Consider the following 15,444-nt stretch of genomic DNA (forward strand, 5'->3'; position numbering starts at 1 on the left):
ATAGTCTTTTATGAGTTTATCTTTTGTTTCAGTTTCTCGCCCCCATGATAGGAGAAACAAAGAGGCAAACTGTTGTCGATCAGTTTTGGCCGAGTTTTAACAACATTTATTCGCAAACTGACTTATCGTTTCCCAAAGAGGGATTTATTCGAGTATTCCACGACTCTAAGTAGTATAACGTTATAATCTTACAACAAATTAATGCATTTTAAACATTTGGTTATTTAAGTTGACAATTTCTCAGCTGTGAGGGTTTCCGAAGAGTTAGAGTTTCCTTGACATCGTGGAGAAGGGTAAATCGTTGCCAATACGAAATTTCGCCATCTTTCGAGCGATTCCGCTATATCAAAATAACCTTGCTTTGGAAGAAAAGGTAACTTCTAATGTAGATCCTCAGGAAAGACTATTTTACGCGAACGGAAGGTAATTTTTTTAAGTTCTTCGAATATGGGCTCCATTTATATTTCAGTTGTCGATAGCATGGCCATTTACTGAATGTACCGACAGCGAAAGTTTGGTTCAGTTTTGACATCTCGCCTTACACAGCCGAATTGTACACGCCTGTTCGGAGTCATTCATAGTTGTAGTATTGAACAATGCTGGAATAAACGAAACGATAGATTCCTTCTGGTACAGTGTGGTCAAATTAAAACCAAACAGTTTATGATATGCTATTTACCAACTTTACGTTATGCATGAACACATTTGTGAATTTTCTTTTCTCCGGAATATGTTTTTCTTTCGAAACACTGAATAAGGAAAATTCTGGACACTGAACGAAAATTTCTATTTCAATAGGATGCTTTTGACAACCTGATCAACTGATTACTTAAAAATTTCATTGTTTTATGTTTCATTGTAAGAAAATTACCTCGTATCTATTCTAATCAGGGCCCACTATTTTGTCTTGGGAACTCAGTTTGTGTTTTAAAATTTAGAAAAACGGGTGAAAAGCCCACTGATAAACCAAACGAAAATAGGTCGCGTATTGTGAGGCTTCAATTTTAAATTCTGTCATTTATACGAGGAAGTGGATGACTCAAAGGCTAAATGCCATAAAGAATTTACCTCTTTCATTTGCTTTCGATTTTCGCCACCATTAAAAGGAAAATATTTAAGGGTAAGGAAAGTTGTTTAAAATTACTCCAAACATTTTTGCTTGGACGTGTTTTATTGTGATTATTATTATTTTTACGGAGAGGAAATTCATCGATTCCGGTTTACTATTCAAAGTAAACGTAAGAGAATATACGTGTTAGTCAGCCCTCGCAAACTAAACCCAATTAGAATGTCTTCCTATGTACGAAACAAATTGATATTTACGTAGGTTTTGCCCAATAACATACAAGGCTTTTAAACACGGAAAAATAGTACAGCGCAATTCGATAAAAATATATCTTTTGTGGTTCACTCTTTCCTTTTTTTTATCGCAATTCTAATTGATTCTGAGCTATGGGCAAAAGGGTCATTGTCATTATTAACAAGAACAAATAGGAAGTTTTTCCCTTACACTTTTTATCCAGTGTAAGTAGTCTTTTTGCATGTCGGTTAATCGTCAAATTATCTCCGCCTTTCCTTCAACAAATGTTGTTATCGAATATTTTTTAACGACATGTGGCCGGAAAAGGACATGAAAACTTGATTGAAAATTATGCATTGACGTGGCTCGCCGTATTTAATGGGCATTCCCATCTGTTCGTTAAAGAGTCCATCAACTATTGTGTTTGACGCCCAAATGGTTTTGTAGTGACTCGTTCGATTTTCGTTTACTCTGACGAAAATTGAACCACACCGGCATGTTTTTCTTTGCTAAAGCGAAAGAAGATTCGTCCTCGTCCGAGTCCTTGAGTGGTAAACCGCCGCCACTGCGAAGGCATGATACTTTTGGGAGTGCCGAATTGTTTGAAGCTTGGGCAAAAGATTCATTTATCAACCAAAGCACAATTGACATTTTGGTAAAAACGCATCAAATTGATTGCTTGCCCGCGGTTCTGGCTTTGAAGAAAGATGACTATTCACAGTTAAATTTACCAGTTGGTCAACGAAGACTTCTCGAGAGTGCGGTCGAGAAACTCCGCCAAGAGTATGAACTGGTTCAACCACCGACCCCAAAAGCAAAGATTAATCTTGAAATGCCGGTTTATAAATCGATGCTGGAGATAGGGGAACTAGCAGAAGAAGAGAAAACTGGTCAATACGAGGAAAACCAATTATCCCGTAGGCCACAGTACACGGGGCATTCTACTCAAAGGATATATGGAAAAACACGAAGCTACGTTGAGTCTGGTACTGAAAAAAGCGACAGCGGACCGGAGAAGAAAGCTCTACTGGTTTCCGAACAGGGTAAAATTTTGTCGCAGACGACACCAAAGTCAGCACAGAAGACAAAAGGTTAAGGATACTTTTTTTGATGTTTTACTAAATATTTATTAATAATTTATTGATAGATGGTTGATTTCATCTAACTTGGCCCTTTGATATCTAGTCAAGTAATTTCTCCATCGCAGTTAATTTGTTGAATCTTCCCGCATGAAGACGCTTCTTTCACCGAGTATGGTAATTTTTGTTTTTAATATAAATAATTTGTTCCAGATTAATTTGATCTCCTTTTTCTTTTCCTACCTGAGTTGATCTTCCAAATCGATACAGAGTTTTTCTCTCGGTGCGGCAGAGAATCCAGAACACCGTTATTTGTTGGTTTTTGAAAATACAATATTCAATACGTTGTCTGAAGAACACGTGTTTCTTTGCTTTTAAACGACTTTTAAAATAATGTAATCAAGTGTAAGCCAAAGAAACTTTACACTTGCAAATGTTCCTACAATGCACACGAGTGGTCAGACAAGTGCGAAAAAGCGCGATTTTGTTTACCCTTAGGGCGTTAAACGAAAATTAGCATTTCGTGCGAAATTTTCAGGAAAAGATAAAAATAGCCAGGGAACTTAAATCTGCAAAAAAGAAAACAGAAATCAACTTACGGACTGATTTAACTTCATTAACTGAATATCGCTATCATTGTTTATAAATATTATAGCGCATAAGGTTGGTTTGGGCAAGAGGTTGAGAAATGGGAATTATTTTGAAGAGCAAATGGAAAAGTCAAGGATATCCTGGTCTTGATTATTTGAAGGGTCGACGCAACTCTCTTGGACGGGTAGAAAACATTTACGAAGGCGTTTTGTTGGTTTTAGACATCGACGGATCGTTGTTGTTACGGATTATTTCTGAGGTAGTAAATTAGAAAGGCGATGACATAATTTTGGTAAATACCTCATTCATTTCGTGGTTATCCGGTGAAATTAAAATTTAACCAAAATAAATTAAGCAATTCTTTTGAAAGTGATAAGAGACAAAATGGGATCAAAAGACGAAGAAAGAGATTTGCATAGCGTACAGTTGTGAGAACATGGTTTGTTAAGCAATCTTTGTGCGAAACAATTTAACGCCGATTTTGGCAAATGTGATCGACGGCGGAAACTGGATGCTTTTACCTCATTCCAAGGCCACATCTAAATCCAGGTATACCCCGTTTTTGTGTCTTCCATAAAAAAAACATCCAAAAAAGAAACGGCATCAACGCGCACATAAACTTTCATTGGTTGACTTACTTGAGTCGCATGCACAACGATGAACATACGAAATCGCGAGAACAACAGGGAATGGAAAACGTCTTGGCACGCTCTAGCTAGTACTTTTTTTTTAATCTTCCCTTTTCCCAAATTTCAACGAAGCCTGGTGTCAACAAATGCTCACTGATTTCAGATAAAATTGTTTGTGGGGAAGGAGGAAGGGGGGGACTTTCAACTGACTTAATAGAGATGAATTACATGATTTCTGTTTGTTATGTTGCATGGAGGGTTGTTGACCACCTAGTGAAGGGAGGCGTGCCAACTAGTTTTCCCACCTTATTGTAGTTTCAATAATGGGCACTCTGCCTCTCGAGGGGGGAGGGGACGGAAGAACAAACACGTAAAGCGAAACGTAGCCTTTTTCCATACAATGTTTTGCGCAGCCTTAATTTACATGATTTTATAAACGATTACCACGCGTACATTAAAAAACTGGCTGCTAGGCTCAGCTGTATAGAGAATTCCACGTTATAACTGCTTCCCTCTATTTTTGCTATGTTGTTTTTGCGCATAGCAACGCTTGATCTTTCATCTTGTTGGCAGTTTTCGCGTACATCTGCGTCGTTTAGCCCTTCCAAATCAAAGGCTACGTGTGCTTTTCTTGGGAGGGAAGAGGTGAAAAAAAAGTGTTGACAGTAACACGTGGTTTTAACATATTCACGAATTGCCTTCGACCTAGGAATAAGTTTTCGTTGATCAAAGTACTTTTTTCCATGTGTATACATGTGTACAGGTATCTTCAGATGACTCTGATAGTGACAAAAAGCAACGAGAAGTTATCTTCAGCTAATTCCTTTAAAAAACAAAGAAAGGATGCCACCTTTGTAAAATTTCGTACCGAAAAACTAATCCAAGGTGACCGGGAAGGCCTAAAAAAATGTAGAGGGGTAACATCTGTTCCTCCTGGTGTCTTCTTTGTCTCCTAAAAGCTCAATCAGATTACACATGAAAATACCGTGGCCGGTTGAGTTACAATAGTTTTCGTCTTTTTACTGAAATACGTAACTGCCTGCTAATACTGATTTTGATCCTATTGAACACGATGGACTGTTTAAACTGTAAGTAGCTGTGTCAATTTGTCGTGGGTTTTTTTGTTTTTCGTGACTCTGATTACGCTGCTATTACTCAATGAATTCCTGAGAATCAAACTTACTCGTCGTCGTGATACTTTTTTGCCTCGGCCGAACCCCATCAATGTGTAATCAAACATCATCTTCTCGTAAAATGAAGCGGTAATTGGATTTGCGAATCAGTCTTGGCGCCTACGCGACGGATCTCTTATTCGATCGATCTTCACCACTTAGCGTGACAGCGTAAAAAAAATTGCTACCTCTGAATGCGAGAGTCTTTTGTTAATGAATATGATGTCAAACACGCTTTGAAAACGGAAAGTAACGTGTTCATTTCCCCAGCGACAACCTGGAATCAGTTCCCCAAATTTTACATTAAAGACGATTGACCTTAAGAAAGTCTTAAGAATATTGTTCGTAGACGACATCTTGGTAGACAATAAGATTTTCTTTTAGAACTTGCTGTGACTTCTCAATTCAAGTTCAAGGGGTCTTTTTGCAGTTGGAAAAACCCCTCTTTATACTCTGTTAGCGGCGACTGATCCCCCCTCCGTCTTCCCTGAAAGCCATGTGATCCCTCAACATCATCCATCACCCCAACCCCCACCCACGAGGTGATAAATACTGATTGGTTTCTAAAGAAAGAGCATGCACATAAAAGCGTTTTATATTTGTTTAATTCTCTGTTAGATGGTAAATCTTCTCCGAGACAATCGCAAGAAAAAACAGCCACAAGTAATTACACAGAAGATAGCAAAGATGATGACGATATGAACTCGCCATGCGCATGTCAGAGATGGCTTTTTACCACCTTACTCATGCCAATATTTGCTGTTTTATCAGTTATTGGATTCGTTCTTGTTGTTTTACTCATGCCGTGTAAGTACTGTTGCAACTCTTTTACAAACTTACTTATAGATATTGAACAATTTGGCTGAGGATGAACGGTATTCTTAGTGATGTGGTCGTCGAGACATGACGTCTATCAGGAGCTCCCACGTTGGATTGATGTCCTTATTGACCCTAACATCAGTATGCATATTCTCCAAACTGTTCTCTATTCATTTCCCATAACACTGCTAAGATAATTTTTGTTACAGATTAAGGACCTCTTCAATTGGTGATCATGTCCTTTATTCTCATGACCTTAATGTGTGATTCAGCAGTAATTCTGTGAGGAGAAATTAGATGTAAGTCACAGTTAGCCGTCAAAGGGTTAAAATGGGCGAAACCTGTGGTGACAGCCTCCCGACGATGTCTACGCTATCTCTTAATTGGGCAGGGCTCCAATCAAAACGATAACTTCAGTGGAAAGACCAAACAAAAAGTGTTTTCAGAGGATCCGGGGCCCGGGGCCCGGATCCACCCCCCACTCTCCCCCTTCAGATATGTGGGTGTTCTTACGACTTTTCTGAAACCAAAAATTCTTCCAACAACAGGATCGCACAGTGCAACTCAACTTGAAGTATTAAAATTTTCCTCATCTTGATACATATCGTAATCAGTAATGTCTATTTCGGCTTTAATGTAAAAAAATCTGTATTTTCTGAATCAAAGCTTAGACCCCCTTGTCAAAAGGGGGTTACCCCTTGATTCTTGGATCCGATCCTGGTTTAGTTAAAAGATATGGTTTAGTTAAAAGATATGCCAACGCGTGCGACAGGTATTTTTCAGACCTGCTGCATTCGATTCATTATATATCACTTCCCTCCTCCTTCCCAACACAACCTTATTGAATTCCACTGAGTGATTTTCATTTCTCTTGTTTTCACTAAATATTCTTTTCTTTCCACAGTTCGTTTATGTTGTCCTCAAGGTGGAGTTTACACCAATGTTGTAACATTTATATTTGAAGTATTTATGATGGCTCCCTGTCTCGCATGCAAGTGGGCAAGAGGTAAAAGAACACCGCAAGCTAACTCTGCCTCGAAAAAGCCTCGCTATGGTGGAACAGATGATTTGGAGCTTGGCGACAAATGACGAACGCTGCAGTACGTTTTCTGCGAAATTAAATCTACGAACATGTCTAATTTTCGCTTCCTGCAAATTTTTTTCAGGCCGCAATACCAAAGGGAGGGTTCTGAAGGAGAAAATTAATCCTTTACACCCTAACATCAGTATGCATATTCTCCAATCTTTTTTTTTGTCGTTTTCTAAGGTGATGACAAGGAGAATTTGTTTAACAATCAAGGGCTTCTTCGGTTGATCACCATTTATTTTATTGTTGTGATCTTTATGTTTGATTCAGGGCTGATTTTGTACGGAGAAATCAGATGCAAGGTACCCTTAGGGTGAAAAGGGTTAGTGGAGACGTGGGACTTGTCCACTCTACGTGAGGAAAATGGAATGGGTAGCTCTTCTTTTTCTTTACCACGGGAATGCTTTCTCATGCGCTAGTGTCCTTTGCAACTGAATTACCCCTCTACAATGCAAGTCAAGTCAGATAAAAGATCTATTTTATTTCACCAAATTGTGCCTTGCCACTGAAACAATCAGAACGGGTCGTCATTAATATTTTTAACCTACTCTGTGCCACAGCATTGTCTACGGAAGAGGTTCTTAAATCAGAGTTGGGAGACACGAAGGGCACCCAGCACTTCCGGAAGCACGTCCTTAATCGACAAACATAAAATACATGAAGTGAGCAAGTTACCAATAAGTCTGCCCGCCATCAGCCCTTCCCTTCTGGCCTGAAATCTATTAAGTAATGAAACTAGCACAGAAACAGTACCCTTCCTGGGTGTGCAGAGGGGATTGGTGTGAAGTGACAACTAACAAAAATTTTCCCCTTCGCATCGTATGCTAAAATGGTTGAAAAAAGTGAAACAATTGCTCTGAAAAACTTTGAAGAAACGCCAAGGAAACCGGCAATGTAATCCCGTACCAGGTACTTGACGAGCTAACTGAAGCAGAGTAGTGTGTTTCAGTGACAGGGCATGGCCCAAGGGACCCTTTCCTCCACCAAAAAAGATTTGTTCTCATTGCTCCTTCTTTAACTCTATTAAAGAGGATCTTTGCGGAGGCGAGAGAGAGAAAGGGTTAATCGCTTGCTTAAATGTAATTGTAGTGTTCAGCTTACACAAATTTTTGCACTTTTTAAGTCAACGTCGCAAGTCGCGCGCGCGGTGGGCCAATGCACGTTCAGCTAATGTGTGATCTCCAGTTGTCACTGCTCACTAACGAAACGCTCACAAGAAAAACCCAACAAACAAACAACCTGAGCTGCAAATTCGCGCTTCTTCTGTAGGTCATATGATGTCAATGAGTAGAAAAATATTGTTACATGACGCCTCACTTCCTTTTCACATTTAAAATCCTTTAGCAAGAGGCTGCATTATTTCGAAAATCCACCTTAAGAGAATCAAATACATATGTTAATCCGAGAAACGGGACATATCCGTATCAAGACCCAAAAATATTTTTGAATACAAGGTAAATTTTCGTTTTTTATTTATTAAAAATTAAACTGGTACTTATGTTATTAAGTTACGTCTGAAGACTCAGATTGAGTTGTACATAGAATTTTTAAGATTCAGAAAGAATATGTAAAGATTATGAATTTAAAATTGCATATTGTCTTGTTGAGTGAACTCTGTAACCCCCAAGATCTCTTTAGTAATTCTCCTTACTGTCTACTGTACGATTCTTATGATGTGCATTTGGAGAATTTGGTATTGGATGAAATGACAATTCCCGAATTGTTATTGCAATGATTTTTTAAGGAGAAATTCTGCCGCGGTGCTTCACGGGAATCAGAGTGTCGATAAAGTTGCACTCCACTGGGTCACTGAGCTTTTAATATAATTTGACCCGTTTATTTCCTATCCTCTTGTTGCGTTTCAATGAGAGTTCACAAAAATAAACTGTTCGCTTCAAGTTCACAAAAAAAGAACCATCCCGTAATGAGGAGGTTGATCCCATCAGAGAATCCACGTTTAGAGAGTTGAAAGTTTGAATTTGTCTTATTTGAATCATTCTTTGTTGAAAGTGTAATAACCATGTTTGGTTGCAATGTGAAAAAAAACAAACAAAAAGACATTTTTCAAACCTTTTTTATCATGCAAACTACAGTTGTATAAACTCTCTGCTGCCTTAAACAAAAGAATGGGTTAAAACGACTCTCTTGCGAAAAGTAGACAGTTAAGTGGTAAATAAAGGAATATTGCTTAGTGGAATTGCCCACATGTAAACCTACGTTCCAAGCAAGAAAACTGCATGACACCCATCCCCATTTACCAGCAAAGGCTTAGACTTCTTACAATAGCATCTGGTCTTTGTGGTAAAGTTACAAGTATAATGACAAGTGACATTCACATATCCTACACTGTACAGCTTTATTTTATAAAAAGAAAGAGGAGAGCTGGATTGAGCAACGCATTCAAGGAGTTACAAGCACACCAAGAAACATCTGCAAGTAAACTTTGAAAACAATTGCCTACAACAGACATTTAGCAAAGTCATTTTCTAGTCAGAAAGGCATTACAATATAGCATTGTTCTTCAATGATGGATTAAAATTTCATACCTATGCATATATCACAACTTAATTTTTCCCTCATAAACAACTGCAACAAGAGTGCACGAGACAGCAACTAAATGTTACAACTTTCCCCTGTAGCCCTGAGCTTTCCTTCAAGAGGTATGAGAAAATGTCTAAGTAAGTGCTGATTTTCTTTGTATTGTGCTATCAAGATTTTACAAGTTAAACATTATTCTATCATCTTGAGGGACAAATGCAGCCCATTGTGTACAAAAGCATGAAAAGCATTACAACACTGGTCCTGCTGATACGATTTCCTTGATGGTTGTCATGCATGCAGGGAACACTTTGTGACAATTCCATTGTGATGAACACCAATAGGTTTAGCAATTCAGTTTGAATATTCAGAATTGGCAGTGTACTGGGAGCAAAATAAACTTGTGGGAAACAAGAGGAAAATAAATGTACACAGAAAACTATTAATTTTAAAAAGAAGAATGAAACAGCTAGCTGTGTTTGGTCTGGTTGTCTACAGCACTTCTGAACAACTTTTTGTATTATGGAACCCAATTTTTTAACAACAGGCAAAAATATGTTGGCTTTGCTAATTTAACTCTTTCACTTTCAAAATCTGTCTTTACTATCTGCCATACATTACTTTGGATATAATTTCTTAGAATTAGAATTAGGATATTGTTAACCCCATGTTGATTAATTTTAAATTTTCAACACTTGCTTCATGAACCATGTGTTGTTATTGTCATGGTATCCTGAGTCAATGTAAAAGAGTTAAATACCTGTACATGTATGACAAACAGTTTCTTTAAATGGGAATTTAAGTAAAAATCATCTTTCCACCCTGCTGTAATTTCACCCTTGTGCCATAACTAGTACTGAACCATTGTAGATTTCCTTACACAAAACATGAATATCTTTCATCAAAAGTAGTGTGTTACAGCATCTTCTTTGCTAATGGAAATGATAAGATGATATTGCCAATGAGGACAACCATTCCTCATCATTCCCCTTTTGCTACAATATAAGTATTTATACCACATCTGATATCTACATGTACATGTTAGACTTAACCAATGTTTTGTACCATTTATTGAAAATAAGTCGTGTTTGCGTCTGTATCCAATGGAGGAAATTCATTCACCTTGTTCTCTGATTAAAATATTTAGGAGGTTAGCAGGCACATTTATCCTGATTTGCCTGCTGATCTGTGTGCAGTGAGTTTGCTGGCCTGCCTGCCAGTGGTTTGTGCTGCACTCCTGACTCTGCTGCATTAAGATCCAAACTAGTAAAAGCAGATGAATAGAGGGGGTGAGTTTCTAAAGAAACTATGGTGCTGCAACAATGAGAGGTATTACAGGATAATTTGGTTTTATCAAATGAGTTGATGATGTAAATTGGTTACCATAAACAGTTTTTAAAGCTGTCCTTTCAAACATTAGTCCTTCTCCATTTGCTCTGACAATGGGCTAATGCTCAAAACATCAGCTGTAGAGACTCTCATCAATGGCCAATTTACATTATTAACTCAGTTGATGTACATGTACGTGTAACTAAATAACGTGGTAAAAAGCAGACCAAGGATTATCGAATTGAATACACAATGTAATGATTACATGTACTGACTTTTCCTCAAATAACATTAGTGCAGAAGGAAAGCTTCCTTCCAAAAGAAAAAGTTGATTAAGGGGACTTTCCCCCACATTCCTTCATATCAGCATGTACTCCTAGATAATTTAATTACACTGCAGCCATACAATGTGAATTTTGTTTGGGTGAGTCAATGTTCTCACGGTGCAGCTCAAAGACAAGGGAACATAATATACAGGTACCATATGCACCTATGAGTGTTTCAATTCCAGGTAAAACTCTCCTGTCCATATAATAATCAACACTATAACAGAGTGAAATACTGTAACAGGTGTAACAATAACCTCAGACATACCTTCCATCCTGAATATTTTGGTAAATTTTCTTTGCTGTATCAAGGAAGGCATCCTCTACATTTTCACCCCTAAAGAATGAAAACCAAAACTTGTTCATAACCAAAGAATGCAAAGTTGTCAGTACTGTGGAGGAGTCAGTGGCATAAACATGGGATAGTAGTGCACATTTGTACTTTTTAAATAACACTTATAACTATGGCCCTTACGTTTTTGCACTTGCTTCACAATACAGAAGTCCTACAAGGATAGAGAAAAATAATATGGTTACAATTGAGATGAATTTTACATGAGCAAAACTACTCCAGGCAGTGTTTATTGTACCTGTTGATTCATTTTACACTCCTAGGAGTGACTAATGAGTAATTTCTCTTTATAACATCTATACATCATCAGGCAGAGGTCTAGTTAAAATAAAAACATCAACTAGCCAACACTAATTGATTTGACACCACAAGTCATATAAATTGTATGGCAGGCATTTAGAAAGCAAAATGGTAATAACAGGGTTAAAATGGCTCACCATTCTCCTCAGCAAATTGTTTGGCTTCTTCATAAGTCACATCTCTCTATTGTGATAGGAACATTCAAGAAACAATGACAAACTGACCGCAAGTTTCACCAATACTATGCACACAAATGCACATGAACAGCTGTACATGTCAATGAGGTCAATTCTTACAGAAGGAGAAATGGCCAGTATCAAAACACAGAAAGATAGACTAACCCCTGATTGATTTGATATCAAATATCTGTACTGACCTGAGCATCTAAGTCTGACTTGTTCCCAATAAGAAATATCACCTAAAGGTAATTAACAAAAAACTGTAAAAAAGGAAACAACTTCATGCACTACAAAAAAGAAATTTAATACAATTCATAGCAACTAGAAATTACTGTTTTCATTGTGAACGTTTTTCACTTCTGGTTTCATCAACAACCTATATAAACTAAAATTAGAAAGTTCACTGTTCCCTTATAAATCACAAATTTATATCGAGCTACTACATGATACTATTTTCTGTTTTCCTATTTAGCTTTCAGTTCCTTTATTATCTTTTTAATTCATTCCAGCACTCTTTCCAATCTCTGATCAAAATCAGTTGAGTGCATGTAACCTGGTTGAAGAGTAAAGAGCAAGTTTTCATGTCACTGTGTGAGTGACAAACTGCTGTGCATCTTATTGGAAACCCTGCTATTACTTGTAGTAACTTACTGTGTTTGGGTTTGTTAAATTTCTTGCATCTGTGAGCCAGCTACTTAGATGATTGTAAGTACTTCTCCTATGAAAGTTGAACAAACCAACAAACATTTATTTAATTACCATGATAAATCTTTTTTAAGTACCAGAGGTAACTGGTTGTTATCATTGCAAATATTACCAAACCAAGACTGTTTTATGTGAACCAAATTTCCCATCTTTGTTTTCTGGTCAGTGTTTACTTGACCTATGCTCCCTTGCCCAGTCACCATCAGTTCACAATTACAGGAACCCTCTACAACAGCCTTTACCAACTCACCACATATCATGGTCTGACATTTACAGAAAACATTATATGACATACCAAAACATTACTCCAACAGAAAAAAATATACAGGTGTCCATGTACATGCTCATTTTCCACAAGGAAATCTATTCTTACCTTGTAATATCATACACCATGAGGGCACCAGCTGCACCTCGGTAATAACTTCTTGTTACAGCTCTGAAAAATTCATTATTGCCCATTTAAATAACATAAGTTGTAATGGCTACTGGTAAGCACACATTCTTTGGCTCAAAGAAAGCCATTTTTAAGATGGATCAGTGCTACGTCTTAAAAAGAAAGAAAAGTGTGTGTATTTTGATGAGGAGAAGATGAGGAGAAGATGAAGTTTAACCCCTTGAACACCCAGATTTCATCATTAATTCTCCTTACTGTCTAACATGCAATTCTTATGACATTAACTCTGAGAATTTGGTATTGGATCAGTTAAAAATCCCGACTGACATTTTTCCTCAATCTCATCGCCTGTCTGCATGACGATACATTGGCATCATATAGTGAAATTCTGTCTTAGTCACTCGTGGGTATTAAAGGTAAAGGCAAAACACACCTAAATCTCTCTTGTCCAGCTGTATCCCAAATTTGAAGTTTGATCTTCTGGCCTGATACTTCAATTATCCTTGTTCCAAACTCTACACCAATGGTGTGTGGGCAATCTGCCATAACTATCAGAAGCAAACAATACTTGTGTTAACTTACATCTACACACTTGCATAATTTAAGGTTCAGCTTAGGTACATGTACATTGTTATCAGAACCCATGAGAAACTGTCTCCAATTTAAAATGTCACAAAAATGGGATACAACTGTATTTAGCCTTTTCACTCCCATGATCTAAAATTTGATTCTTCACATTGACTGTTATATATTTCCTATATTGTTACCTCTAGCAAGTTAATAAATTTTGACTAACTGCTCAGCAAGTAATGATTAAACATTAAAACTACAACCCATAACCCTTTAACTCCCAAGATCTCATTAGCAATTCTCCTTACTGTCTGCCAAATAATTCTTTTGTTGTTATTTTGGAGAATTTGGTATTGGATTAACTGATAATCCCCTAATTGATATTTTTCTTTATTCTCATCACTTGTCTGCTTGATGTTGGTTTGAAATAGTAAGGAGAAATTCAGTCTTGGTCACTCATGGGAGTTAAAGGGTCAAAAACTGTACATGTACTGCTAAAGTTATATGGTTGATGAAATATGAATGAATGTCATTGCTTTCAGAGTGTGCACAAAAAAAATTATTAGAGACTTTCAAAATGAAACTAAAAATGTATAATTACATTTCTTTTCTGTAAATTGATGAAGTAGACAGGATTTGCCTACACCCATATCTCCTACAAAAAAAACCACTATATTTCAGTATAAGCCCTCAACATGCACCTGTATCTCATTTTACTACTTTTTGTTTAATACAAACTTTTCATATATAACAGGTGTCATGGATCCTACTGAACAGAAACTTTTATCTCAAAATACAGAATTGCAAATAACTTAACTACTATATAAGCCTAAAATTTGAGATTCACAACAGTATTATTTGTGAAAATATTAATATGCTTAAAAATTCTAGGTTGTAGAAGATTTGCTCTTGAGGATCAAGTATCAGGAATAGCATTTTGAGAATCAAGTTTAGGAGTACTGTCAACCTACACCTAGACCACATTGTAGCATGAACTTTGGGGAAAATTTTTCACTAAATATTAATATAGTAAGATAAAAGATACTGTAGATAAAAAAAAAGGCAGAAGAGGGAAGGGACTGGCTATAAAAGTGGCTAAATTTTGAAATTTCGTATATCAAGAAAAGGTTATTAGTGCTGACAGGGCAGATAAAGACTAACTGAACTATAAAATGAACAACCTTTCAAATGATCAAAGTGTATATGGCCACTTATGCATGTCGAAACATTCCTCCTTAAAATTAATCTTCATCACGAAAGTGAAGTCACCTATAGAATTCTTAAACTAATTTTCCGAACAATAAATCAGCAACTACAGAGTGGAAAACTAACTACAAAATAAACGACCAGGTAAAAAGACACAAGAAAATTGGTTCCTTCTAAAGTTAGAAGGCTAGGCTTACCGATAATTATGTACTTGAATATGTAGGAGTAGTTGTAAGGTCCCGTTGCTGCCATGATCGGGAAGCTAAAATGCAAAAGAAGAATTTTCAAAAGGCTTCATTCGAGGAAAGAGTGCACTCTTTATGAATGACCCCCAAAGACGGAAATATGATGAAGTGCACCTTCAAAAGGAAATATTACGAGAATTTTCTTCAACCTACGATTCATGTACGGCTCTAGTTTCTACATGTAATATAGGACATAATTAGCAGATTTATCGCGATAAGAATTCAATTTGTTGCTGAAATAATAACTGAAGACACACCAGAGGATTTCGTCAAAGCTAGCACGTGAAAATGTGCGGTCAATAAAGAGCAAGGAGAAGCTTGATGTTACCCACCCCCTTGAGAAAAGAACAGCTCTGCGTTGCACCACAAGAAGGTCACTGGGGCTCAATAAAGAACAGAGGATACACAAACCGTTCAAACTACTGCTCCTTTTAAGAATCCTTACCTCGCCAATTAATGAAAATACAAAAGCAAAATCCGGAAGATGAAGATGAGAAATATGGCGGATCCCGTGATTCGAAAATACCCCGATGAGCTAAAAGCACTCTGGGTACTCTAGATCGGAAACTTCTCGTGAATACCGAGCCTTCATCGACGAAAACGAACATAATTCGACTCAAAAT

General features: G+C 37.1%; 2 protein-coding genes across 2 annotated transcripts; one reads left to right on the forward strand and one right to left on the reverse strand.

Moving 5' to 3' along the window:
- Positions 1-1,586: 1,586 nt before the first annotated feature.
- Positions 1,587-8,188, forward strand: LOC136280248 (uncharacterized). The gene is made up of 3 exons (XM_066165183.1): positions 1,587-2,391; positions 5,390-5,578; positions 6,495-8,188. The coding sequence occupies exons 1-3, from the start codon at positions 1,797-1,799 to the stop codon at positions 6,677-6,679; spliced, it is 969 nt and encodes a 322-aa protein (XP_066021280.1). The 5' UTR covers positions 1,587-1,796; the 3' UTR covers positions 6,680-8,188.
- An 826-nt stretch (positions 8,189-9,014) lies between these two features.
- LOC131795518 (ras-related protein Rab-14) lies at positions 9,015-15,353 on the reverse strand. Its single transcript, XM_059113105.2, has 11 exons — positions 15,267-15,353; positions 14,774-14,838; positions 13,972-14,025; positions 13,234-13,348; positions 12,780-12,842; positions 12,353-12,419; positions 11,899-11,940; positions 11,660-11,705; positions 11,346-11,376; positions 11,139-11,207; positions 9,015-10,478 (listed from the first exon to the last, which is right to left on the reverse strand). Exons 2-11 carry the CDS (start codon positions 14,826-14,828, stop codon positions 10,367-10,369), a joined length of 654 nt encoding a protein of 217 aa, XP_058969088.1. The 5' UTR covers positions 14,829-14,838; positions 15,267-15,353; the 3' UTR covers positions 9,015-10,366.
- Between the last annotated feature and the right edge of the window lie 91 nt (positions 15,354-15,444).

The sequence above is a fragment of the Pocillopora verrucosa genome, chromosome 4 (genome assembly GCF_036669915.1).
Source record: "Pocillopora verrucosa isolate sample1 chromosome 4, ASM3666991v2, whole genome shotgun sequence".
Classification (NCBI taxonomy): Eukaryota; Metazoa; Cnidaria; class Anthozoa; order Scleractinia; family Pocilloporidae; genus Pocillopora; species Pocillopora verrucosa.